The 27,941-nt window shown below is 39.3% G+C and overlaps 2 protein-coding genes across 2 annotated transcripts in view; one reads left to right on the forward strand and one right to left on the reverse strand.

Moving 5' to 3' along the window:
• The window catches only part of LOC148653748 (serine/threonine-protein kinase 26-like), a 50,263-nt gene extending 34,512 nt beyond the window's left edge, over positions 1–15,751 (forward strand). The window contains exons 3-11 of the mRNA XM_088649085.1: positions 3,045–3,101; positions 3,571–3,679; positions 3,786–3,943; positions 6,081–6,266; positions 8,896–9,044; positions 10,631–10,730; positions 12,512–12,571; positions 12,682–12,818; positions 14,005–15,751. Coding sequence (XP_088505211.1) covers positions 3,045–3,101; positions 3,571–3,679; positions 3,786–3,943; positions 6,081–6,266; positions 8,896–9,044; positions 10,631–10,730; positions 12,512–12,571; positions 12,682–12,818; positions 14,005–14,020 — 972 coding nt within the window. The 3' untranslated portion in view covers positions 14,021–15,751. The remainder of the gene's footprint in view (positions 1–3,044; positions 3,102–3,570; positions 3,680–3,785; positions 3,944–6,080; positions 6,267–8,895; positions 9,045–10,630; positions 10,731–12,511; positions 12,572–12,681; positions 12,819–14,004) is intronic.
• Positions 15,752–16,812: 1,061 nt separating this feature from the next.
• LOC148653749 (FERM domain-containing protein 7) overlaps positions 16,813–27,941 on the reverse strand; it is a 31,648-nt gene continuing 20,519 nt past the window's right edge. The window contains exons 9-13 of the mRNA XM_088649084.1: positions 27,763–27,858; positions 26,756–26,919; positions 25,799–25,867; positions 21,833–21,908; positions 16,813–21,170 (exon numbers count right to left, since the gene is read on the reverse strand). Of these exons, the coding sequence (XP_088505210.1) occupies positions 20,151–21,170; positions 21,833–21,908; positions 25,799–25,867; positions 26,756–26,919; positions 27,763–27,858 (1,425 nt within the window). The 3' untranslated portion in view covers positions 16,813–20,150. The remainder of the gene's footprint in view (positions 21,171–21,832; positions 21,909–25,798; positions 25,868–26,755; positions 26,920–27,762; positions 27,859–27,941) is intronic.

Raw genomic sequence — 27,941 nt, forward strand, 5'->3', positions numbered from 1 at the left:
GTCTGCAGTGTCCCTACCATACAAGGCAGTACCCATGATTCAGTCATCAAGCTCATCCGTTGGGGGCAGTACTGTGTGTAGAAGTGACAAAACGGCTTCTTCACGCCCTTGTTGTATGACCTCTTGTTTCTCTTCACTTTCACATATCATCATCATCATCATCATTATTCTGGAACATCTGAAAAAAGGGGCATGTTATTTTATTAGGGCGAAGCAGTAGTGTAGTGGTTAGCTTTGCTGCCTCTTAGCGCTGGGGACCCTGGGTTCAATTCTAGACCTTTGATGCTATCTCTGTGGAGTTGGTGTGTTCTTCCCATGTTCACGTATGTTTCCTCCAGGTGCTTCGGTTTCCTCCCACAGTCCAAAGACATACGGGTAGGTTAATTGGCCCTGGTGAGAGTATGTGTTTGTGTCTGTCGGCCCTGTCTGGATTTGCGTCCTTTCCAGGGTGTACCCTGTCTTGTGCCCGCTGCTTGCCAGGATAGGCTTCGGCTCTCCGGTGACCCTAAATTTGTGGAAGTTGTTAAAAAAAATGGAAGAATGGATGTTCCTTTATCATTCTCATTATTGTTGTTGCTTACGTCATTATTCTTATCGGTGTACTGGAAGTTGTCATTATTATAATTGTATGAGATCCACAGTGTTGTCTATTTATTTAGTATAACTCAGTCTGGGTGTGGTAACACCGCTGGAGTTTATCTTGTTCCAGTTATATTTAAAGACTTTTAGAAGGTAATGTACGGGAAAACTAGTTTGGCTAGTTTTTCGGTCATCAGTGTTATCCTTTTCTTTTGTAAATATTTGCCTTTTACCATGAGCACCATGATAAATGGACACTGGTTTTTGGTTTTGCACTTTATTTTTGTATCTGACCTATTTTTGTGACTTCTGTAACCACCCCTGGAGTGACAGTCAGGTGGTTTAGTCACAGTTCATCTCCTCCATTTTTGTTTCTGTGCTGTCTGGTGATCCGTTTAATTTAGGCTGATGTTCAGGAATGACAGAGGTGGGACCAGGGTACGTGTCAGTTTTGGGGAGAAAAAAAACTATTGGATTTAATTCCCTGTTTTCTTCATTCTGGGGTGTTTTAATCTTTTTTTTTTCTTGTGTATCAGTTCAACCGTACCGTGGTGGTGTCACAGTAGACATCTTGACTCTAGTCACTGTAGAGTCATGTGTCAGCCTCTACAGCAGGTGATGAGACAATGAAGAGGCTGACTCGGGAGGAAGTATTCTGTGGTCAGAGTGGTTACAGCTGGCAGTAGAATACAGTACAGGAGCATGCTGAGAACCTCCTGCAAGAGCCTGCTGCACAAACAACAATAAAAACCTTCTCTTTGCTCCTGTAGGTGGCTTTAGCACTTTTATTGCAGTGACTTATCAAATCAGGCACATTAGAACATAAACAAACGGGGCCAGATCACCTTCTCCTTTGTAACCATTCCTCTTATAATTAGCAAAATCCCATCAGTTTTTTGCCATTTTGCATGTGTCATTAGGGTTTTCACCTTTAGCGTGTATTTTGAACAATTGAGGCTATAAATCTAGTTCTTGAATGGGCTTGTCACGGTCACGAAGAGATCAGGGGATACCTGTATACCTGTGTTGCACAGTGTTGGCAACATGGGTTTATGCATAGTGAACATGTGGGGCATTAATTTGCTTCCTCTGCACAATACATAGCAGCTGGTTTTCTAAGTTTTTTTTTTTGTTTGTTTTACCATCCATAAGGTCTTATAAAAATTCAAGCAGATAAATTTGCTTTTACAATTATTTTGTTTTTTTGTTCAGTTTGACCCAAAGAAACAATATTGAACATTGAAATTTATACAGCACGACCTACTCTTTCAATGTATGGGATCACAATTAACAGTCAGTTTAATTTCGATCTTGTTCCTGTACTAGGCATTTCATTATCAGTCTCAAACAGAAAACAGTGTATATTTCCATGTTCTGCAAAATGCTTACATGGTGAATAAGTAATTCTTTTTATCTACTGTTCATATAAATAAACTTTTTATGATGAGCAAGACCTCAGGGACATGTGAATTAGTACAGTGTCCATAAGTTCTGTTCACTGCCTATTGATTCATTGATATTTGCTTTCTGTTTTGTCATTAGCAAGACTTCTGTAAATGTAGTTCCTTCTGTGATTTAACTTGGTTTTGACCACAGAAAATGCATCATCAAGATTTGTTAGGACCTTGTCTTGCAGTGCATACCTGTACATAGAGAAACCCACTGCTCTTTACTGTAGCTTCTGAGATACAAAACCTCAGTTGTAGAGATGCTTTCTGGTATGCTCACAAAAGATCTTTTCTGGTCTTTTAAAAACTAGTGATGTATCTCAAAGTTAAAATATAGGGTTTTGACTCTAACCAGGTCTCACAAAGCAAGAAAACTATTTTTGATAACTAGACCCCTGAAACCTTGTTGAATTCCCATACCTAACTCATAACTCAGTCATCATAATCATGACTGAATCATGGTTTCATAGCCAAAGATTCTGTAGTAATAAGCAGAAAGTATGATTTAACGTAAGAGATATAGTAATCTTACAACATATTCTGATTTAACTGGGTTTGCTGCAATGCATTTCTTTCATAGCATTATTCCATTATTAATTATTTGTTTTTACCATAAAAGAAAATCTTAATTTTTAAGATCCACCTTTTGTCCTGTTGACAAGCATAGACATTTTTGTTTTTGTTTATTAATTTAAATCCCTTCTTTGGCATTTGTTTCCTTCAAACGATAGCATACCATGTGTTATTTTTGACTGCTTGCTCAGTCTACAAATATGGCACTATGATTCTGCCTTTCATACTCTCCATCCTTCATAACCTCTCTCTGTTCCTCTGCTTCAGGCAGGAGCATTGTGTTCAGTCTGCCATTAAGGGTAGTTATGCATCTTTACAAGAGAATACACTTCACTCCAGCTCCTGTGTAGTAATTTCATGAAGAGTGCGTTTTCGTGGTATGGCTGGTTTCTGCAACTATATTCTGTATTTTTTTTTAAACCATTTTATCTTTTTTGCATCTAGGCCACTAAGCTTTGGATCATCATGGAATACTTAGGGGGAGGATCTGCACTTGATTTGGTAAGATTCATATTTCTGACTACTGTTTGATAAACACCACCAGCTTCCTACAAAGAAAAAGATATGTTACAGCAGCAGTAATATATACAATGTATGGTTTTATTCAAAAGGTCCTTACCAAGATTTAATAGATGAGCTGCTAATGCTGACTCACTGAAAACAGGACTTCTTATTAAAAAGGAAGATCATCAAAAGGATTGTCAGCATGGGAGAGACACTAGAAGTCAGTAGATAAGTTGGGACTAGTCAACTCCTGGTGACAGGCCCTTTATCTTTATGACTGGAGCCTAGTGTTGATCTAGTCAAGAGAAATATTTCAGTTTGCTGCTTCTGTTTTTCTTCTGTTGTTCCCAGTTTCTGGTTTTTAAACGTAAGAGTCCTTTCACTTGTGAAAGAGGAGCGCAGATCTTGCTGCAGCTGGTCCTTTTCAGGAAAGTTCTTCTTGTAAACGTTGTGCCTTGCCCCACAGTTGCGAGCAGGGCCTTTTGATGAGTTCCAGATTGCCACCATGCTGAAGGAGATTCTTAAAGGCCTTGACTATCTGCATTCAGAGAAGAAGATTCACCGAGATATCAAAGGTTTGCAGAAAGAGACGCCATTTAAAAACACTTCTACCGTGACTGACTTGTGGCTGTGACTTGTGCATTATGAGGCTAATTGAGGTCTTGTTGTTTGCGCTCCTAGCGGCCAATGTGTTACTGTCCGAGCAGGGAGATGTGAAGCTGGCAGATTTTGGGGTGGCTGGCCAGCTGACGGACACCCAGATAAAGAGAGAGACATTTGTGGGGACGCCTTTCTGGATGGCCCCCGAGGTCATACAGCAGTCTGCATACGACTCAAAAGTAAGCATTATTCTTTTCCGTTCTCACATGTGTCAGAATTTTACTTTTGCTTAATTATGGCTTTCTTGTTCACAGTTCCTGGCTCAGACTGGCAAATGTTTTCTATTGGGTTGTTGTTCTTAGAAGGCAGGAAATCCAGTGACAGTCCCTGTGTCTGCAGCTGTACTAATTATTGTGGTATGATGAATTGACACAAAGATTCCTGGAATCTTCCATTATCTTGCACAGAACACAGTGTGTACCTGTTCAGCTCTTCCAAGAAAACTGCCTGCGAAAGTGGGGACCAGCTGTTTTTTAAGTGAAAGGATTAATATTATAAAGAATTCTCAGTTCAAGGGAACAGCCCACCTTCCCTGCCCCCTGATGTCCATTGACAGAATTTACATTTACAGTGACAACCTGGGGGTACCCATTTGCACAAAAGAGTATTTCTCTAGAGCAGGTAGGTAAGTAGGCACAAGTAGGCGAGTAAAGTACCTTGCATAAGGGTGCACCAGCGTTGTCCCATGTGGGATTTAACCTCAGAGTCCAGAGCCCTAACCACTACTCCACACTGCTGCCATGTTACCTCAGGGGAGGCGAAGACCAGCAAGTTGCATCCTTGGTGAGTTAGTAAGCAGCGGTGTGGTTCATAGTGAAGAGCTGAGCTCATCTGCCCTTGGAATTTGACTCGCATTATCGCAGCCCACTCCTGCAAATGCCCAGTCAGTTCTTGTCAAAGGCAGTTTGTGTTTAAATCTCCTACCTGCAGGCTGTAAGGCACTTGAGGTTCTGGCCTACACATCTGCCTTGCTTCAGGAACTCTGTGAACTTCATAAACGGGTTACTTTAAAGAAAGCATAATTTAACTTACTGGTACATCACATACTGTAAGATTGAAAAAACTCTGCTCTTTCTGTTCTAATTGAGATCATCTTCAAACACAGAAGCAGATTCATTGCCTGTGTTGATCTACAGACAGCAGCTGCACACTTTCAGAAAGTAAAACGTGTGCATAATTTAGAGGTTGTTTTACAACAGAAGATGATCATCCTGTTAATTTTACAACACACAATTGGGAGCAAAGGAGTTTGAAAGATTGTGACTACCAAAAAAAAAAAACAAGAGGGAGAATCCATCTGGATCTGGAGAGAAGACGTTACTATGTCTCGGAGAGAGGCATCCCTGAGGCCCGATTATTACTCTGTTAACCCAGAAAGTGTGAATGAGACGGATGGTATGAGGGTTTCAGGTTGAAATAAGAGATGAGCAGGCAGCTGTGTCAGAGCCTGTTTCCACACACAGCCACTCAAGTGGAAGGGAGCACAGAGGCAAAGATCTCCTCTCCATGCCGAAGTGCCTTGCCACAAAGTACCTGATTGTATTTCACACTGTCATCAAAGCTCATCTTCGTCAGCTTTTTTCATATTACTATTAATAGAAGTCGTCAACATTAATTGATGTTCTATGTGATAACTGATACAGTCTGCAGTCAAAGTTTAATTTCTTGTAAGAACAAGAATGCTGTTTGTCAGTCTAATAGATCAGTAGGGTTAAGAAAACGCGCATTGTCCGTTTATGGAATTAGAGTTCCATTGTTGAAGTCCCAATGCTTTTTGTCCTAGCTTTGCTACTGTGTTTTAGGAATATTGTTTGGTGGAAATTCGGAAATCTGTCTGTTCCTCTTAATGTGAATGTACCTCTAATTTTCTAGCCATTGTCAAGAATAACCTGTGAATGCACTAATCTGCACTAATAGACCCACTGCACTAATTCATCAGTACTTGTGGTATGGTCATAAAGAGGAGGTGGTTATTTAAAGGTGTTAGGGATTCAAAAGTAAGAATTTGGCATTTCCAACCTTTAAACCTGTTATGTTTGTTCTTAATTACAGAACCGAGTGAATGATGTAAATTGTTTCAAGTGCTTTAAGCAGTGGAAGGCTGCCATAAAATAATAATTTGTAGTTACTTATAGTCTCCACCTCTCCTAAATTATGATTATTCAGTTTTTGAAAAGATGACATCTTTAATTTAAAACAGCGTTTGATGCCCCATGCTCTGTAAGTGACACATTACCACAAAGTCTGGTTTGTGTCCTGGAGGCTTCTCTTTACTGCACAGTACTGTAACAGGGTGTTAACTTGTCTCTTCCACAGGCAGATATCTGGTCTTTGGGAATAACAGCCATTGAGCTGGCTAAGGGAGAGCCCCCCAACTCGGACATGCACCCCATGCGAGTGCTGTTTCTCATACCCAAGAACAACCCGCCAACACTCACTGGAGACTTCAGCAAGGCATTCAAAGAGTTTGTCGACTCCTGTCTGAATAAGGATCCTGCTTTTGTAAGTATAAAAGAATGAAGTCTCCGAGCTGTTTTAAGTGAAGATGGTTTTTACTGTGCAGAGAAGTGTTTTGTGCAAAATTTAGAGGCAAGAGTAAAATAAATGAAAGGTTCATGGTTCTAAGTGATCTGTTGAGCAAAAAGACAAGTCGAGAAAACAGCCTGATTTCTTCTTGTTTGTAAAATCTTTTCATCCATCCAGCATCGGTAAATCACTCATTCCTGTTAAGTCACAACAGTCCAGAGCCTATCCAGGAACCACAGGGCTCAAGGCAGGACAGCAACCTGGACAGGCCACCAGTCTGTTTCGGGGCACACACGAATGCAATTTACAGACCCCAGTTCTATAGGGACCTGGAGACACCTGGAGAGCTCCCCCAAAAATATATCATAGTCTGGATTCAAACACAGGACTTGGAAGTATTATATGGAATGGCAACATGAACTAATAAGAGATCCTGAAGTGTGATTCATTCTGGACATATTTAAAACACTTTTCTTCAGATCTGTTCTACATGTCAGCGAAGTCGGCACTTTCTGATTTTGAAACTCATTCCGCTGTATATGCAGTGTTAAACATGAGTGAGGATAGGAAAGTGTACTGTTCTCCTGTAGGTAGCAGCACAAAATCCTTAACAGGTGCAGGAGGGTGCCCAGCTCTGATGGAATCTGCTGGTTTACACTGCTACAAGATAGTGTGGAAGGCAAAGTTCATATATAAAACAGGAATTTTCATGTGGCTTAACGTTACAAAGTCCTGAGGCCAAAAACAAAAGCAAAATTAAAAGTTTTTCCGCTTTCACACTGAGCTATAACTAAAATACAACTTTGTATAATGACAAAAGAATGAATAGCCTGTCCTTCAACCTCAACCAATAGGCCAAAGTGCAGTGTGTAATTGCACACGTGGGTAGATTTGCCCAAGGCAGTCCAAAAGAAGGGAAATGAAAGTCTTGATCCTTGGCAGGATCAGGCTGGCGATAAAGAGAATGTGCATAAACCGGAATAGTCTCAAATTAACAAGACACAAAACTCCTCTCTCGGCGCAGCTGGATCAATTTCAGGTTGTCTGAGGTGCAGGACAAATTACACGTGTGAATAAAACAAAATGTCAAGTATTGTTTTAAGTCTTCTTGCCAATCTTGAAATGTATTCAAAACAAGGCAGAGGGTGACATAAGCAACGTCTGGTTTCTGTGCAAGAATTGGCTGTCGTGCTGTGGAATCTTGTCGTTTTGTGTAACTATCGGCCATCTGTTGCCACACCACTCCCATGTCATAAAGATTTTATAAATGAGATTCATTAGAAGATAATACATATGGATAATTAATACTAGAGCCTTTTATGCCAAAAAAAAGATGACCGTGATGTGCAAATAAAGTCTGTTTGGTTTGTATTATAAACTTTAGTGTGTTTAATATGTATATAAAGTACATAAAATAAAGACATTTTTTGAAAATACCAATAGATTGCAACACTGTCTTAAGATGTCCAAAAGTGTGGGGCAAATTGGAAATCCTTCAATTTGCTTCACTTCACTATGGCTTTGGCCTAAATACAATTGCTTACATTTTACCTACTTCAGCAAAATGCTGACTGGTGCTGAGTCTGATTTTAACTGAATTGTCATGATTTGACTGCACAGTCAAGAGATGTTAATTACTCCCCCCTGGTGGTTTACTGCGACTACTGTAGCAATACAGGCATTAATATCACACAGCATTAATGGAGGGTTTTGCAGTTTTTGATCCTCCTTCCAGTCCCACAAACCCAGCAGCCTTCACTGTATGAGTCGGAAATACTTTATCCTTCTATTCCTGGTGTCTGTCTCAAGCACAGCTTGTGTACCATGTACATGTTGCTGTTGCTCTGCCACCTGGTGGACGCCTTAATGAACTGCAGAACCAAGTTGTTAGTTCTTGAGTACATACGATTTCAAAGGTTGCCTAGAAAGTAATGACCCACATTTATTAAAAAAAGAGAGAAGTCTCACAGGAAAGCAATAAAAGTGCTTTTCTTTAATCCATTTGGATGGACAAAGTGGAGCAGTTCTACCTGGGAAACCATCTTATTTATTTGGATCAAGTAAATAATATGTTAAAATATTGGTACAAAATCTGAGGAAGTCGTTCATGGGGTATTTCGGAGTTAAAAATCGCACCATGCCTCTTGCCAAGAAAGACTGAAACTGGTTGGAAGGCCGACATAAACAGAGATTCCTCTTTTGTGAAATTAAGGTTGATGTCTAGTAATTATTCTTAAGGTCCCCAAAAGCTATTCTCTTAACGTGCTTTCGTGTTTGGAAACGGAAGCATCAGCCATTGAGTTGAGACTGCAGAATCAGGCAATTAGCTTGTTAAAGTGCTGTAGTGGTCACTGGGCATTCACAGGGTGAGGAGTCATTACTCCAGCTAGTCTGATTTTCTTATGCTGTGTAAGTGACTGTTAGTGCAATGTGGTATGTTTTTTTTTTTTATTTCAGCTTAATTCTGTGCGGCACTGTTTGTCAAAAGGAGCACTTTTTTTTGATAATGCCACAAACTTCCCCAGCAAGTACAGTTTGTCATTTCACAGCAGCGCAAAGGTGACAACAGAACTGAAGAGCCTTCTTTTTCCCCCCCCCTCCCCAGCGACCCACCGCAAGGGAGCTCCTGAAGCACAAGTTCATTGTTAAAAACGCGAAGAAGACTTCCTACCTGACGGAGCTGATCGACAGGTACAAGAGGTGGAAGGCTGAGGGTCACAGTGATGACGATTCCAGTTCTGACGACTCGGACTCGTAAGTAGGAACCATTGTAAGCTGTTTGCAAGCCTAGCTTCTATAAAGTCTTCATATGAGAGATTTCCTTTTGTCTTAAGTATTGATTTTAATTGGATTCCAGACTCCCATCCTATTTTCTTGCTACTTTGCAGTAATGTATTTTTTGCCTTGGCCCATTAAAGAATTAGATTTCAGCACTATCACACAAATGTCGCACACTATGTAAACTTTTTTGATACTGTTCATCTATTTAATGCTTTTCAGTTAGTACTCAGAAGTTTGGAAAAAAATCACTGGCACACTTTAATTTTTCTTAGAGCTGCTCACAAAACACCTTTGTAGAGAAGGAGTTTTTAAACAGATATCGCATGAAGATGTGGCCTGTCGTGAAAGGTTTGAATTATTTCTGTAAGTTGTCCAGCCCCGTTTCCTGCATGTGTAATAATGTTGTTCTCAAATAAGAAATTCTGAAAATGGGCCACTATCCCTCCCCCACCTCAAAATGTATGTGGTTTGTGAATGTTTGTGAAGTGTATGAAAAAAAAGTAACCAACTTTAGTGCATTATTTATATTTTTCCTTACCACACATTTCTCTTTCTACGTTTTAATGTAATGGATGTACTGTGTTTGTGACCACACATAAAGTTGGATGAAATCATCAGTGTTAACCTTGGGTCTATTTCAGTACCCTTCCTGCTTCTGTTTTTGGGCTTGTGTATAATGGCAAATATCATCAGAGAACACAGGCTCTGTTTTCTCTTCATTTCGCACCATTTGACCTTGAATGCATCTTCACAAGCAACACAGAGCTTTTAATGCAGCTTCACAAGCTGCAGAGTTTAAAAACCGGCAAGCAAAAGTGAATTTATAGCTTTCATTAATTCAATTCACTCATTCATTAACTCACTGAATTTATAACCCCTTTGGCACAGAAATCAATTGTTGATTACTTGTCAGGTGAAGCTGAAACCTTCTTAAGAGCAACCAAATATTCTGCTATATCGATTTTTTTTTTTTTTGTTCTCAAGAACCGGTATATTTTCCAGTAATCAACTTTCTTGCATTGGAAACCTTTACTCACCTTTCAAACCAGTCAGGTTTCTCGATCATGGCAATTAATTTGCCCCAGACTTTCATCACAAAAAATGACACTCCTTTCTGACCTGTGTTAAGCTCATTTAAATGAAAAGTGTGTGAATCACAGGAGTCTGGATAAATATTCAAAATAACCTGTGGACTGGATTGAATCGTCTCTTATATTTGTACTTTTCAGTGTAGCTCAAGCAAAATGAGTAAATGCTCTTGACAACCATGCTTTACTTTAGTTATGGAGTAACCATAGAGTCATTTAGTTACGGAGATGTTTAGTATTATGGGCACTCTCAATTTCATTGCATGGTACACTTACAACTATAACAAGAAGTCATGAGTCATGAAAAAGAAATGTGTTTAGAATCTCAAGTGAAGAATCAATTTTACAATCAGTTTTTGATTTTCTTTCCATCTAAATGTTGTCTCGGAGATTTACTTCAGCGCATATCTTAGTTAACCAAAGGGAAGTTAAAGGCATCTGTAGAACAAACACATTTATTGAATTCAACAGGGAATCAAGCAACAAAGAGAATGACTGCTCACAGCCAGAGTGGTCTTTCACAACTGTCCGAAAGAAGCCGGATTCCAAGAAGAATTTGCAAAATGGAACGGTGAGTCCCTTCACACCAAAATCTTTTACAATGCCACTGTCTCTGCACTTAAGGCCCATTAAGCAAGGTGCTATCAGTATTTCCATACAGACTCAAAGATCTCTGTCATTATATAAGAAATTGCCGTTCAGTTAGTGTCTTGAACTATAACAGTTGCAGGGAAAAAAAGCCTTGTGTGGTGCTCTAGGAAAGAACGGGACCAAGTCAATTCGACAAGAGTTTTCCAGTGCCATCCTGATTTTGTAAATATTTTGTGCAGTGAAAGACCTTCTCTTCCATCCTTTATATGTGATAACAAGGTTCTGAATACTTGGTCATTAAAGATCCTCTGACACAGTTCATAAGAATAAGGGTGTTAAAGGGGAACTGGAGTTCCCATATCTCAGACCGGTTATTAAATTTTGCTAACAAAGTAAATTAATTAACATTATAGAAAAAAAATCCCATGAAGTGCGATGTAATGTGGCCCTTCCTGCTCACTAGTCATGACTAATGTAATGCGATGTACGAGCAGATTAAAACCGATTGTGCAACAGACATTTCACTGCAGAAATGTTCCAACATTATGTGCATGCAACAAGAAAGTAGTATTTGTTGGCAAAACAGTCTTGAAATCAAGAGCAATATTTCTATCGGATTAAAAGGGATGTATTCACAAGCCTGCTTGCTTACAATATAATAGGGCTGGAGGTCTTGTTGCCTCGCTCTGAATAGCGCAATATGACGTCGCGCATAACTGGAAATTTAATCTATTTTGTTTAGTTTGTGATGGGGATTTTACGAGTTACAGTGCGATTAAAATTTTATTGTAGTTTGATTCAGTTAGTGAGCAATTTCCCAACTACTCCACATTATGTGCTATGTATCCAGTGGGGTTATTGACGCAAAATGGATGCCACACAGCCAGGTGGGAGCTATACTTCAGGGCTGGATGAAGTGGGTTTGCTCCTATATTTCCAGAGTGATACCCTTGGCTGTTGGGTTGGGGTATTTATACTTGAAGATGCACCTCATTTTGGAGTGATGCTGACAATCTAAACCTGATCTATAAAATTTAAGAAGCTGTATGAGTCCTCATGCACAAATAACATACAATGCAAAATAGGGTACATTTTAGTAAGTTGTTTTGAAATTGAAAAAAAATATACAATTGTGTGTTCGTAATGTAATCTTTGTCTAGGAAGCTCTGCTGATCTAAACCTAACTTGCTGTCCAATTTAATGACCTAAAGAAACATCCCAAGGATAAAAGTACTGTAAATGACCTCATCTTTAAAGACCTGAAACACCTTATGGGATACAAGTGCCTTGTAGTCAAAAATTGTCTGTTTAATGTTTTACAGCTTAATACATTTTATAAATGGCTAGTATTCATTTGTGGGTCTGTGGTGTACATTATTTTAAACCAAAGGTAACCATAAAGCTTGTGTAAATCTGTAACACTAAAATCACGGAATGTACTTTCATGCTAGTGGCATGTCAGAATTAAGACCTTGTGCTTTGCATGACCTGGTTTTATAACCTTCATTTCAGTCATCCCATCCTCCTCAATGTTTATGTGGATCTCAGTGTTAGAAAGCTTTTCTTCTACTCTCATGTACATAGCCATAGGACAAACACTTCAGGATGTCCTTCTTTACACTGAGCAGATAGATGAAGGCCTCACCCTGAAGAGATAAACTGAACTGTTAGCAGTCAGAGTGCTTTTAAGATTGAAGGTTGAAAGACTTGACAATCCTACTGTGGCTGAAAGCTAATGTCCCTTTTTTTTGCCTACTTCAGGATCAAGACCTGAAGAAATCAGCAAGTTTGTCTTCAGTTATTACTCCCCTATTTATGGAGGTGAGGTATTGCTCAAAATGTTTTGAAAAGCTTGTGACGTTTCGAATGTATTCTCCAAAACAAAATCTTTTAAAAACAAAAACCTTCATTTTTATTTCGTGCTTCTGTAGCTCAAGCTTCAACATCGGGATAGTGCTGCTAAGAAAAATGCGATTGATGAGCTGGAGAAGAGCATTAAAATGGCAGAAGAGGCATGTCCAGGAATCACAGACAAAATGGTGAAGGCAATCATAGACAGGTTTCAGAAGTAAGTGAAAGACTAGTTTTGAGTGAAATCTTAATAAGCTCTGTTTAAGGCTAGTCTCTTGAATGTTTCATCCAAATGTAGCTTTAACAAGAGTTGTAGGTGTCTCAGTTTTTTTTAAATCTAAAATTATGTAGTGTCGCTACACTATTGTGTGTTTATGCAGTTTTTAAATCCAGGAAGATATAATGTACTTATATACTTAGCAGTTCCAATATTTGCTGTGAAAAATTTCACAGTTTTCCGTTCATCCAGACAGTTGAGTAGTTTAGTAACATCAATAATGAAAGTAGTCATTTAAAAGTTATGCCACTTGAACTACAGAGTTGGGTAACAAAGATGAACCTGTATCCAGGAATGCTGCATACAGCTTGAAAGATCTCCAATTGCTATATGGAGTCATTACAAAAGCACTTGGTGAAAACTACAAGCTTTGATATATGTTGAAATGCAACTGGAAAAACATAAGATGTCAGAAAGACACACAGACTCACAGCATGAATGTAGGCTAAGCATTATGGAATGTTTCGATTCTGACATCTCTCCAGATTACAAAATTCTAGAATTCGCTTGTAATCTGTTAAATTTCTCTCAACATATTTGTAAAATAATGTTTTATAGTAAGCAAATAAGTTAAAAATATATTAAAAGTGTAATGTAACAGTTACTCCAAGAGTTGGTGAAATATCTTCATAAATGCACTACAGAACAATGAACCAACTGACAGGTAATGTAGTTCTTAGCTGTTATTTTTTATTTGTCGTGTTAAGGAAAAGATTAAAGATGAGGATTAATTATTTATGATTTAACCAAAGTCAAATGTTTTCTTGTTATCAGGTTAGGTTTTCTTTTTGAGGTTTTTCTATTGGAGGTAACAAGGGATATCTATTCCAATTTTCTTTTGTTTAATTTTCTTTATTGATTTTATTTAATGCTTTTGACATTCATTTTAACTGCAAATAGCCCATGCAGTTAAAGCTAATAAACTTCTAGAAATAAGGTCTGGGACCTGAATTTGTTGTTTATTTGATATTCTGTTTAATCATTACATTGAGCTACAGGTCAGTCATTTTATTTCTGCTCAGTGGACAAGTGACCATGTAGAAACAAGACTGTGTCCCTGTTTTACAGTCAGGCACATTCTATTTGGTCCTCTTGGTTCAAAACTTTTTTTTTCTTTTTTTTCCAGATTTTCTGCAAGTTAATCATATTGTGGGAATTGTTCTGAAATGCGCAAAATGAATTAGCCGGACACAGACCACCACCTGACAGGACTCCCTTCCTGTGCCCTTTTACACTCTGGAGATACTATGGTTTCTAAGGCTGACTTTCATTATCTCATCATCAGCTATATCGTGGGCAGAAAAGGACTAATCCATGTATATTTGTAAATATTGTAGGGATAAGAATTCAAGCACACTTTTTTTATTTCAGCATTTTAGTTGGTTTTTTTAAATCATTTTAAAAGCCTCAGGTGCACAGTGAGGCGGGTGAGTGCTTTTCAATCAGAAGATGCTTGGGGTGTTGCGCACTGTATCTTAAGTCTTGGGTTTTAATGTAAGATAAACAACATTTAAAAATGTTGAAATACTATTCTGCTGCTGAGCGTAAGGCATCTTACCAGTATTTGTTGTTTTAGCTAGATATTGTCCTTTTGTTTCTAAAAAGTCTTATTCACTACCATAGGATACATTATTTAAGTGCAGAAAATGGTGACAAAATTATCCTTGTAAGCAGGTAGTGTTGTTAACATTACCTAGAAAACTGTGCCTCCACCACAGATGAGTGCTAATTAAGGAGGTCCAGCATGTGCTGTAATCTTGTAACCTGCTGTACAAAAAGATTATATATAACGATGTACATCTAGTTTATCTTTCAAAATACCTCATAAACTTCCATAGTAAGCAAAGGTATCCATTAACAAAGGTCTGAGAGTGGCGAATGTTGAGGTTTCTTAGACTTTATTTTAATAGAACATGCACCTTGGTTTCTGTAACAGATGCCACACAAAAGACAATTTCTCTCATCGCCTTAAGCCTTAAAAAAGATCAGTTAGGATTCATTTTAAATCCCTGTTTAGTCAGCTTTCTCAGATTCCAATCAAAAAACATTTATTTTCATAATAAGAAGGTGCTTGTCTCTGAAGCTGCTGATGATTCAGTTTTAAAGGGGCAAGACTTTGATGCAACGTATTACAAGTATGATTAGGGGGTGTTTGCTTTAGAAATATATGTAGACTTTATTTTTAGGGTACGTATGGCCAGTACAGCCCCTATCTTGTTTAAAAACCTGCATTTACCAGTAATAGTCATGGAAATGTTTTTTGCTGGACAAACTTCAGATACAAAAGCAGGAGCAAAATAGGAAGGCTTTTCTTTTCTTCTGTGTGGCTTGTTATCACACAACATGTGTGATGTATTTTATAATGTATGAAAGAAAGAATCTGCCAAGTCTTTAAGCATGATACTTCTGAAAATATTACTACTGGAAGGTGCCATCCCAGTTTCACAGTTGATATTATCCTAGGTGGCGAACATTTGAGAAATGCCAACCTGACATCCACTGGTGCCTAAAGAAAATGTATTGAACTTTTAATTCCTCTATTTTATTGTAATAGTCATTTATTTCTTTACTTGCTTTTTTAAGTACTTCTAAGTGATACGTAAATATTGCCAGACTGTTTGAATTTTTTTGAAAGCAATAATATTTGGATATAATAAAATATTTTTATAATGATGTACAAAAAACAAGCAGACACAAAAGGAAATGGAATTTTTGTAAATAGCATTGATCTGAGCTTTATAAAGGAATTGTATTTGGTTGAACTGCAGAAAAAAGAGAACTGTAAAACTTATCTTGTAGACTCACTAGTCCTGTAAATCTGTTTTAAAGCTAATTTTGGTTTGGGGTTTTAAGAATAAATATTTAAATCGTGACTGTTTGAAGGGCAATTTTTCTTCGCTGTATGGAGATAATCTTTTCAGACTGTGCAGGTTGATTCAAGCATGGTCATGGTGAAGCATGGTCTTGCAGAGAGAAGGAAACTGATTGCAAGCTGAAGCACTAGAGCCTTAATTTAGGTATTTCCTTACCACTGAATTCCCTCTTCCTCAAAGCAGCAGCAAGATTCCTGGACTGGCCTCCAAAGAATTTCTTTTCCCGTTGGACCTCTGTACAACCTGCTGTATTTATTTTAAATGATCATTTCATTTCTAAACGTTCCCCAATTGTTCCCTCAAGCTTCAGCCTCGTTCGTTTTTGGGAAAACGTCAGACAGAAATCGGGAAGCCTGAATGGAGTTCAGCGAAGTCTTACAGTCAGGAAGTGTGCGTTCCCTCAGACGCACAAAAGACATTTAAGTTAAATCAATGGCCATACTCTCGTACTGTAGTCAGTTCCTTTTATATATTGGATATCTGGGGAATTAAAATGATTTCAATTTTTTATACGCCTATGGAATACAGTATATACTGTAGCTGTGATCCTGCAGTACAGGTAGAAGGGGTCAGTCCTTCAATCTTTAACCATCTGATCCCTGACTGTAATTCAGGATCTGAGTGGATCTTCAGCTTGAAGCATCTCGGAGGGAATCTTTCTCTGATTCGCTGGACATTGGCATTTTATAGTCTTACAGTCTGAACGCTGATCTCAGTAATGCTTCAGCAATGCATTCGTACTTGGGCGTATTTTGCTTCACTGAGGTCAAACAGTGGGACACCAATAACTGATGGGCCTGATTCATTCCTTTTGGTTCATTATTGAAGTTAGAAATGGTCAGTTCCACTAATTTTGGAAGTCCCCATTTTTAATTAACGTGGGGGGATTTAATTAGGGACTATGCGCTTTCCTCTAAAGCCTGCGAGAGCCATTGTCGAGTTTTCAGACTGAGGCCTACGGTGCCCACTAGACATCCCTTTGCTTGGAGGTGCAAAGTCTCTTAACTTATCACGCTGACCACAGATCCCTGTTTTAATTGTTCTATATTATTGTAGAGTAACTTGACAAAAATCTCCTTTTATTCATGGAATTCCAAATTAAAACCCACCGAAATATGGTAATTCAGTTAGCAGCAATGTGAAAAAACTCTTTATTTTTCCACCATGAAAAGGAAAAAAAAAAGAGTAAACATAATCATAAACGGCCTTTTGTGTTACATATAAGCAAGCTTGGGGTATTTTTTATATTGCCATAACCACAATACTGTTATTAGTTCAACATATTTGAAATGAGTACTGTTTTTTTTAATCATAGTATATTAAAAAGGAATCCTTATTTTAAAGCAACACCAGAAAAGTCTAAAACAGTGATGCAAGATTTATGCGGCACTGCCAGTGTCAAGAGAATGAGTGCATCACTGTGCTCCTATCGTAGCAGGATCTCTTGGTATAAATACTAGACTTGGAGCATCATGTGAGTATGAACCTGCCCACTGTGCTACAGTACATTACTGCCTTGTGACTTGATCCAAGATTCAGAGCTCATGAGCACAGTGGGTTGCATTGATTTCTCTGGCACATGTCACAAGACATCAGGGACATGAATCCCTTGAGGGCAGCTGCTAACTCCCCCTGGGCCTCTGCTTTTCTGATGATGACTTGGTGGCGATGACTGATGAACTCAGCCCCCATGGAGTTGCCCTTTACGCATCTGGGCACAACAACAGCAACTTTCCTGGAAGGCATCTGTCAACCTCTCTTATTTCTAGCAGTTTATGGTACTGTACAACATTTCATCCTGACAGCTTCTGAATGCTGTTTGGAAGTTTGACAGTGTTTGTCCCAACGCCATCACCCTCACCTGGAGAAAAGCGGCAGAGGGCTGTGATTTTCATACTTCGTGATATCAAGCTCATTGAAACAACATCAAATTTTTTCAATATTGAGAAGGAATGCTATAATAACATACTGGAAGGTTAAAGGGGACTTCTGTTCTATTTTAGGAATTTTATTTACTGCATCATCTACATGTAGTCCATGGCATAACATCAAACAATTTAATCTGGGAATCATAAGAATGTTTTTGCTCCCCTAACTTGAAACTGATTTTGTGATGGCGGGTAGGCTGGACTGGGTTCTAAAAGAGGTACTTGTCACCATTTAATAATAATCTCAGGAAACAGTCCTCAGTTGACAATGGAGCCTGCTTCACTAGCTATCACAATCTGATATCAAAAAGTCAATCCCTTAGATGTAATGCAACTCTGTACTTTGGAGCTGCTGTTTTACAACAGTGAAGGGTAGTGTGCTGAGAAATAAATAATATAGACATGGAATAAATTGATGGACAATCTAGAAATGCAAAGAAGCCTTTTTTTTAAGACACTGAATACAGTTAAGTAGTACTGACTTTTTCAGTGTAAGGCCACTAAGCAAGTAGTGTCAATCCATTACAGTGATATTCCTAAACACAAGTTCTAGAAATTATTCCACATAAAACTGATGAACACTTGTCGGACAATATGTTAACAGAATGAGCAATGAGTACCACGTGCAAATTGATACTAACAGACACACTGAAACCCAATAATAGTGACATTGAACAACTACTATGTACATGAAACAGCTGAAAAGTGGTGAGAATGTAGTCGTTTTGAGGGGGATGAAGACGTATAACTGAGTTAATGGTGTTGTAAAAAACGCATCGTAAACTGAAGAATTATGGGCTCTTCAGATGTAGCCATATCTTTTATCATCTGTAATTTTTCTTTTTCTTTATGCATTTAACAGCCTGCTTTTAGCATTAAAAGGCTGAAATGCCTCTCATTGCATCTTCAGGATGTTTTCTCATAATGCATTAGCTGGGTACAGAGATAGCTTTTCCCACTGCTGTCTGCTCTGGCTTTTTCAAGCAAATAAAAAAAAGAGAAAAATATAGGAAGTACTTTGGCCTCATTTGTTATGACATACTATACGTCATATCCCACATATCCCATACCAGGGAGAATGGAGAAGGGGACTGTACCGAACACTGAAGGAAAGATTTCAGCCTTGAAAAACATGACAGGTTTGTGAGAGGGGAAAGAAAAAATAACTTATGTAGCAGCACTTAGGGAAGCGTAGCATTTCATAACCCTGATACTAAACGTTTGAATCAAGTGAAAAAAGTTACTGAACTGTACGTGTGGAAAAGCTTTGGAAGTCTATAGTTATTTGGTCTTCGTACAACAAATATCTGCAGTATATGTGGGATCATTGTCTTTTTGTGCCCTTTCAAAATAAATGACCTGTATGGTTTTGACGTTCTTTTACTGAGTATGTTTGCCTTCCAAGTTTTGTGTCATTTCTTGCAATCTTTTGTGAAGATAACTGGCTACCCAAACTACTTCAAAATTCAATTTCGACATTTACTCTGGTTACACTTTCAACTGCAAAGGTCTTTGGAGCTTATTACACAGATACGTTTTTTTTAAGTTGGCCTTGTCATGTACAGTAGCTGATCTGCAAAGTCTCCCATAGCTTTTCCTACTTTGTATGATCCTGTTTGAATGTTTCTTGCTTAATTGTTCTGCATTTTCAAGCTACTTTACTATTAAGATCATTCTGTAAATTCTTACATCACAAGTAATGCTCATTTTAAATTGAGGCATTTTCAGTGACATACAATTTCTTATTTAAGAATTAGCTGTATATAGCAATTACGTGCATAAATATTGTACAGTTAAAATTTGTCAAAATATACAAGATGTTTTTAAAAACAAAGGAACGGCAATTTAAAAAAATGTTTTAGACTTGACTTTTTGAACAACAATTAACTCTTGCAACTCTTGATGCCCGCATAAATGGAAATCATAATGACAGGGTAACTGGACATCCTCAAAAAAAATCACAGTTAGGAGAAAAACAATAGAAATTATCGCTCACCTTCTTCATTCAGATCCCACTTTTCATGATGTGGTCCACAACTCCACAAAAACCAGGAATGTGTGGTAATTAAGATGCACCTTTCTTCATTTAGGCAGACACGTACTTTAAGGAGCCTTACCTGAACTGATAAGTTTCTTGATTGGAACATTTTGTTCTATTCAAATGTTTGGAATTTCACTTATTTCACTCATTACTTATGAACTGCAATAATTAAAGGGGACCTCCAACAGTTTTAAGCGCTGAAAACAGTTCCAATTAATCTATCATTAAGTCAATTAAGGGTTCAACTGTGTAACAGAGCTGGGCTGGAACAAAAACCTGGTGTGTGGGCCTCCAGCACTAGGATTGGGAACCCCTGTGTGAAATAACTGCTACTAGGTCTTCCTATAATGGGGTGTCTTCACCTCCCATAACTTAGGTTTGTTCAGTAAGACCTTCTGAGCCGAAAAGCCGGTGTCCCTAAAAGGCAAGATCAAACCACTCGAGAGTGGAGTCCCTGTGCCCCCACAGAAGACTTTGCGCCCTCACAGTCGCTTATGTTGAAGAAGTCTTCCTCTTCTTCATCCAGCTGGAGACTGCCTGAGGATATCCTCATCCGGGCCAGTGGGGCAGCTTTGACTAGTTTGCCCAGGATTGGGTAGTAGTAGGGATAGATGATGTCCGAGTCGGAGTCGCTGAAGTCTGTCCCACCAGCAGTGTACCTATCCATCACGCAGAGAGAGGTGGGGCGGTCTGTGGCCCCATGCTGTGGCAGCAAGTGGCGCATCATAATAGGCCTCCTGGATAAATGAGGGTAGTGGCCTAGAGGTCTGAATTCGGAGGCACGAGTTGGGTGGAGGAATTTCATATCAGACTGGCTCCAGGACCTCTTGGGCAGGGCCGCTTGGTAGCTGGAGTCGTCGCTGAAGTGACCCATATCCTCTCTTCCGATGTCAATGCGGCTGCCGCAGCTCATGCCCCCTGCCTGGTAGAGGCCATTGTGCCTGTATTTGTGGCGCCTCCCGGAAGGAGACATACTGGCGGGGCTGGAGAAGCTGGAGGAGCGGATGACGTCTTCCACCAGGGAGGCGTGCCTGGGCAGGCGGGGTGGCTGGTCCAGGTAGAAGGAGGCACTGGAAACGAAGCTCTCGGCACCCGCTACCGCCAGCGGGTAACGGGGAGAGTCGGTGCGCCGCAGTAATTGGGCGCTGGTGATCATTCGGCTGCGGTGAACCTCGCTGACACTGTTGCTGCGGGCAACGCCCATGCGCCCTTGCTGGCCATGCATCTGTACGTCTGCCTGGCCTTCCACTTCGAAACAGGTGAAGGAGCCACTCCGAGACGGGTTCAAGGAGGCAGGATCGGCTTCCGGCTTGGAGCGCTCCAGTTCGGTGGCAAACACCACCTCCACAGCCGATTTGCTTCTCTTCCCGCTCAGAACTGGCTGAAGAGCTTTCTTGGCAGCGCTCTTGCTGTAACTCGGCCTCTCGAAGGAGCGTGTCTGCTCATACGCCTGCTCGAGTGGAAGGAACGGTAAAAAGTAAATGCTGTACGAAGGGTTATGAGCAGTTTCATTCACTCTGCCGTTTAGCATCACTAAACACCTCAGGGTGCTCTACAGAAAAAGAAAAATAACTTAAAGCCTTTGACGAGAACTAGGACGTGTATGAGAAAAAAAATTTGGGTCCGCTATCAGGCGAACTATGAGTGTGACCTCTTGTTAAAACAAACAAATGAAACTCATAAATTCAAAAGTTTTTTTGTATCTACATGGGGTTGGGAATGGATCAGTTTTACTTTTTAAATATCAGTCCACTGTGCAAAAACATGTAAAGAACAATATTTAGTTGGCTTAGTGCATCATTGTACAATCTAAATGAAGCTAATTTATGATTCAGCAATCTCATCCAGCACAGATCTGATTAGATGCTGCTTTCAGTGGCCGATAACCAGTCTCTGTTTAGGAATTTCTTTTGGTAAACTTGTTAAACACAATACAAACTAGAAAAGAACACAGACAACAGCTGTCTGGCCCATTTTATTAATATTCACTGAACTGATATCCTACGATCTCTTTAAGTGTCCTCTGACCTCCTACTAATTAATGAACTTTAGAATCTAATTATCTTACAACTGTTTGCTTAAATAACAAAACAAATAAAAACACAGCACTACCTGTTTGGAGACATCTGTCAGGAGATCAGGGGAAGACCTGCACTGCCTCGTGTCATAATGAGCTTTGCAGTGTTTCCTGAAAAACAAACAGTGTGACTGTTTCATTGCACAAGACTGCTCTCCAAGGCACTGGGCTCCAAACAGGTGTTTCCTCTAATAAGGAGGGCAATAGAATAAGATTAAGGGCCTCTGGCTCCTGCAATACTGCCAACACATAGCAGTCTCTGGTCCCATATTGTCAGAGCCAAGGTCACAGATGCAAAACAACCACTAACAGAGGGTCACAGGCACTGCATAATTACATAACACTAGAATATGAATATTGACAATGTTTCTACACTCGACTTTATGGAGTGCATAAACAGTCCATTTTTCAACTGAACAGTTTTTTTTAGAGCTGGACAGTTTGTTATTAACACACACAGGTAAAAGTCAAGTGAAAATAGAAACTACAATTTATTTAGCCAACCTATAGACCTCTGACCTAATGAAGTAATCAGGACTGTGTATAACCATAGCAGGGTACTGCTTAGTAGATGCTTTTATCCAAAGTAGCTTACAGAGAATAGGCACTGTGCACTGTGCACTTCTGCAGATTCAAAGACAACAACTTTGAAATTAACACAACCTTATTGTACCTTTCAAGTGAAGGACAGCATGAGGTGGCACTCAGCAGTTTGCTGGTGTAGACATTGGTGTGTCCCAATGTCCCCACAGATTTTGTAAAAACTTACTGCTGTTGAGTTGCTTTCCCCATTTTTGACCTTATGTATAGGAAATGGCTCCATAGTAATGAGGAAAACCACAATGAAACTAGCATGCTTAACGCAAGCTCTATACCCTTTACTGTAGGGCTCACAGTGGGTATATGAACTTATGATAAAAGGGATCTTAACCACAGAGGTGAGACTCCACCCTCATCGTGACTAGACCCTCAACCAAACTATGTGCAATCAAGTACAAATCTACAGTGGATATAAAGAGTCTACACACCCTTATTGAATTTGCAGGTTTTTGTGATGTAAAGCCAGAAATCAAGATAAATCGTACATTTTCCCATCTTTGATGTGACCTTGCGACCAACAAAATTCAAGACAAAAAACAAATAGATAATTATTAGGAAAAATAATTGAAATTAAAAACCTACAACGCCCTGGTTGCACACACCCCCAACTAATACTTTGTGGAAGCACCTTTTGCATTTATTACAGCAGTAAGTCTTTGTGAATATGTCTTTCTCAACTTTGCACACCTGGACTTTGCAATTTTACCCCACTTTTCCTTGCAAAAAAGTTAAAGCTCCTTCAAATTGCCTGGGAATCTCCTGTGCACAGCTCTCTTTAGGACATTCCACAGGTTTTCTATGGTATTGAGGTCTGGGCTCTGACAGGGCCATTCCAAGACTTTAATCTTCCTTTTCTGAAGCCATTCCTTGGTTGTCTTGGATGTGTGCTTTGGTCATTATTATGTTGGAATGTGAAATTCCTCTTTATCTTCAGCTTTCTGACAGATGCCAGCAGGTTTTGTGTCAAAATATCTTTATATTTGCAGCTAGTCATTATCCCTTCTATCTTGACTAGAGCCCCTGTCCCAGCTCAAGAGAAGCAGCCCCAAAGTATGATGCTGCCACCACCATGCTTCACAGTAGGTATGGTGTTCTTTGGATGATGAGCTGTGTTGTCTTTGCACCAATCATATCTTTTAGAATTAAGGCCAAAAAGTTCACCCTTTGTCTCATCAGACCATGAGACATTTTCCCACATGGTTTGGGTGATAAGACAGGCTTGGATGTTCTTTTTTGTGAGAAATGGCTTCCGTCTTGCCAACCTACCTCCTAGCCCAGATATGTGCAGAATACGGGAGATTGTTGTCACATGCAAGGAGTGACCAGTACCTGCCAGAAATTCCTGCAGCTCCTTTAATGTTGCTGTAGGCCTCTTGGTAGCCTCCCTGATAAGTTTTCTGCTTGTCCTGTCATCAACTTTGGAGGGTCATCCCGATCTTGACAATGTCCCTGTGGTGACACATTTTCTCCACTTATTGATGATAGTCTTCACAGTGCTCCATGGTACATCCAATGCCTTTGATATTCTTTTATACCCCTCTCCTGATCAGTACCTTTCAACAATAAGATCCCGTAGATGTTTTGTCAGCTCCTTGCGGACCATCTATCCCAGTAGAACCACAAAAGTTTCAAGGAAATCCTATAGGAACAGTTGATTTTTATTTGGGGTTAATCATAATCACTTTCATTGTTGGCAGGTGTATACTACTTACCTTTGGACATGATTTTGAATGTGACTGGTTAACTCTGAACACAGAGTTATGAAAGGATGTGCACACTTATGCAACCAGGGTGTTGTAGGTTTTTTAATTTCAATTATTTTTCCTAATAATAATCTATTTGTTTTTCTCTTGAATGTTGTTGGTTGCAAGGTCAAATTAAAGATGGAAAAATGTCTGACATGATTTATCTTGATTTCTGGCTTCACATCACAAAAACCTGCAATTTCAATAAGGGTGTGTAGACTTTTTATATCCACTGTACATTTATGCAAAGACACAAGGAAACACATACTATGAGCACCTCATGCACAAAGGATTTAACCCATAAAATGCTCTTATTCCAGCTTTACCTAATCAAACTAACAATCAGCTTAATTAATAATTTATAAAACATAATCATTTTTAGATGTTTTCTGCTCCTAAAAACCAAATGATTTTAGTCATTCCTTTTAAAATTAGATACTATGAAGATAACTTCAAGTATCTATGTAAGAGCTAAAACCAGGCTAAGTAAATAATTCAGTCCAGTAACACCTGAACAGTCAGCAAAGGAACTTAAATTATCCCTCTGAGTTCACTACTGACTAACAACTGAAAAATAATCATTTTTAGCGGTGTAATGGATTCAGGAATGGCATTATGTATGTCCATTAAAATACCTGGAAACATCTTGAGTACATGTTCTAAGGTATTCTGTTATGCAATCTCACATGATGAGGTGGGTCTTATTTCCCAGTGACTATGGCTGTAGTGGTTTTGTTTAAGGTCAGAGCCTGTCAGTTCAATGGTGGGGTATATGTCGGAACCTGTCTGTTCAATGAAGGGATATGATGTCAGAGCCTGTCGATTCATTGGCGAGGTATGATGTCAGAGCCTGTCCGTTCAATGGTGGGATATATGTCGGAACCTGTCAGTTAAATGAAGGGATATGATGTCAGAGCCTGTCGAATCAATGGCGGGGTATGATGTCAGAGACTGTCAGTTCAATTGCTGGGTCAGAAGTCAGAAACTGTCAGTTCAATGGCAGGGTCAAAGGTCAGAAACTGTCAGTTCAAGGGTGGTATATTACAGTAGGTGAGAGTCTGTCAGTTCAATGGCAGGGTAGGTGATGTGTTTTTTACTTTGGAAAAAGGAACTATCCCAACAAAGTTTGGGGTTAACATTGTGATCAGTATATCACAAGTCCTTGAGTACACAAGCAGTGTGAACAGTAACACCTTGTGTGTGATCAGCAGGACATCAGCTTATTAACTTGTGTGACAAACATATATTTTTTATGATCTCTTCAGGTATAAAAAATTTCAAGTCTAATTATTCTGGGAATCTCTAGTTGTAAATCCCTAGTCAAGGATTCTAAACACAAAACTAGTTTCTATTCTGTATTTGATTTTCAGTGTTTGATAAAACAGTGCTTGTAAATACAATTTCATGTATCTCATAAGGAATAACATTCAGGGTAGCTACCAGTCATTCCACAGTTGTGAAACTATCATGGCAAATTAATGTTCAAAACTACATATATATCTACTGTATAAAGCAGATGGTCCTTTTTCAATTTCTTTCATAATTAAACAAGTAATGATTATTGATGATCAATTCTGAATCTTCAGCACGCAATACGTTTAAGGGTTGGGACCAGGAGTTTCAATTTCCATCATCTGTGGTTTTCCAGTACCTTACCTTTCAAAGGGCAAGTTCTTCTTCTCTCCTTTGCCCACACACTCGAGGAGCTGCTTCTGCGTCCGTCCACTGAGAAAACAATCATTGATCAAGGCTGGATTACTGGACATTTAACTCAGGGCACGGGGATTTCTGCCTTAATTTAGAGCTACATTTATATATATATACAGTATAACATACAAGGTAAAACACTGATCCTAACATGTCATGTTTATATATACATATCATTGAATATACATGCGTCCTGTGGTTGCCAGGGGCAACACCTGCATTTCCACCAGTTCTCAACCTGCCATTCAACCTTTGAATTGGAATAAAAATATTCCAATTAAGGAAGGAAGTCCAAGGAATATCCCCTTCTAGCTAACCTATTTTAAACAAGTCAACCTGCTGTTGATCTGACAAAAAATGTTGTTGCTCTGTGATTTGAGCTCCTAGCGCTTGTGCTCGTGTTCACTTCCCTTTCGGCTAGTAAATCCAACCTAACCTTTTTTCCCCTTTTCCTACTGGGCAATGACCCAATGGAAAACCTCTCTGGAGTCTGCCACCACTCTCATTTTTTCCCACTGGTAATTTCGGTGTTTTTTTCCCTTTGACTTATTTTTTTACGGCTCCGGCTTGCCAGCCTCACTCCTCCTTCTGTTTTGGCCAAGAGCCTCGCTTTTCTTAGACAGTTCTTCAAAAGGCTGTCTTCCTTCCACCTGCCTGCATCAGCTCTCTCTCTCTGAACTCGTCAATAGAAAGAATTGCTCTGAGAACTGCGTTCTGACCTATCATCACACTGCAGGTCACTAAAAAAAATGGACATAGATTTAAAGGCTATAGCAGAATTAGCAAGAGCATTTCATAGTCTTAGTGTAAGACAGAAAAATGCCCTGGCTGGCTGTTTGACTGAGCTTTCCCATCAACTCCTGACACTCTACCGGGCTGCAGAGCACGTTCAGGGTCTACACCAACCTGTATCTGAAGCAAGAGCCCTTGCTGTAGAGGATGGACTTGTGCTTGGACTTTGGCTCCTCAGAAAGCCTGAAGAAGGCGTGGTACTCCACACACATCTTCCAGAAGGCCTTGCAGATGTCTCGGCTAGCCATGGTGAATTCTACTGTGTCTTTACGGGATGGCTGTCCATGGAGAACAATAGACTTTTTTTCAGATAAAGTTCAATGTGTAAAACATATTCAACAAGAGGGAGCCCCATTTCTGTTCTTCTGACTACTCAGTGACTGTTAGGGTATCAACACAGACAAAAAGGGGAATCTGGATTTCTCTAAAAAGGGTCACCATGTGCAACGCTAGTTTAGTGCATCTGCATTGTCACTGGCCCTACAGTGACACCTGGTGGACAAACAGTGTGGATAAGACAGTGCACTTCACATACAGTATACTGTAGCATGACTATATCATTCCAGCTTTTTTCCAGCTTCAAGGTACAACTCATATCAAAATCTCTTATCAGGAAGGTTCAGTAGGCTTGCTCAGTAAATGTCTCAGCTCAGAGAGGAAGACAAGATCTAGCAGTCTGAACCTGGCCTGTGCCCTCAGCTGACAGTGATTGGCAGTACTTAAGTAATGAAGTGCTGAGTGCTGGCAGATCATACTGGTCACAGTCCTTGTCTGATACTGGAGTTCTGCTCTTGAGCATGTCAGATCACTGAGTGACAAAGATAAATTAACTGATGTTTCAGAAAATTGGTGTGTGTCACCTTATATGACAGCATGGGTGTAAACTGACGAAAAATTAATGGCCAATTCAAGCAAAATTACGTTTCTTTATGTCTTACTCTCTGAGATAGCAAGTAATTAAAAATGTACATTTTGATGCAGACATTTAAAGTCTGCCATTCTAATACAAACACAAACCAGGAGAATTTTTGATAATTATCTTAATAATCAAAATTGATACATGAAGGAATATATCAGAAGAATGTATTCTAAAGGAGGCAAAGGAAAAAAGAAATACTTACAACAATTTTTGCATGAAGCTTTATCAGAAAGTGTTTTCTTTTAAAGCTCAGCTTGCGAATTTTTGCCCAACTAAAGGTGTTCATTTTGGTGTTCCCCTGAAAGAGAGAGGGGGAAACAACAGTTTATAGTGATGTTTTCCAAAAAGAGAGGGGAGAAAGATAACCTTTATTTTGTTTTT

The sequence above is a fragment of the Lepisosteus platostomus genome, chromosome 10 (assembly GCF_059453375.1).
Source record: "Lepisosteus platostomus isolate fLepPlt1 chromosome 10, fLepPlt1.hap1, whole genome shotgun sequence".
Taxonomy (NCBI): Eukaryota; Metazoa; Chordata; class Actinopteri; order Semionotiformes; family Lepisosteidae; genus Lepisosteus; species Lepisosteus platostomus.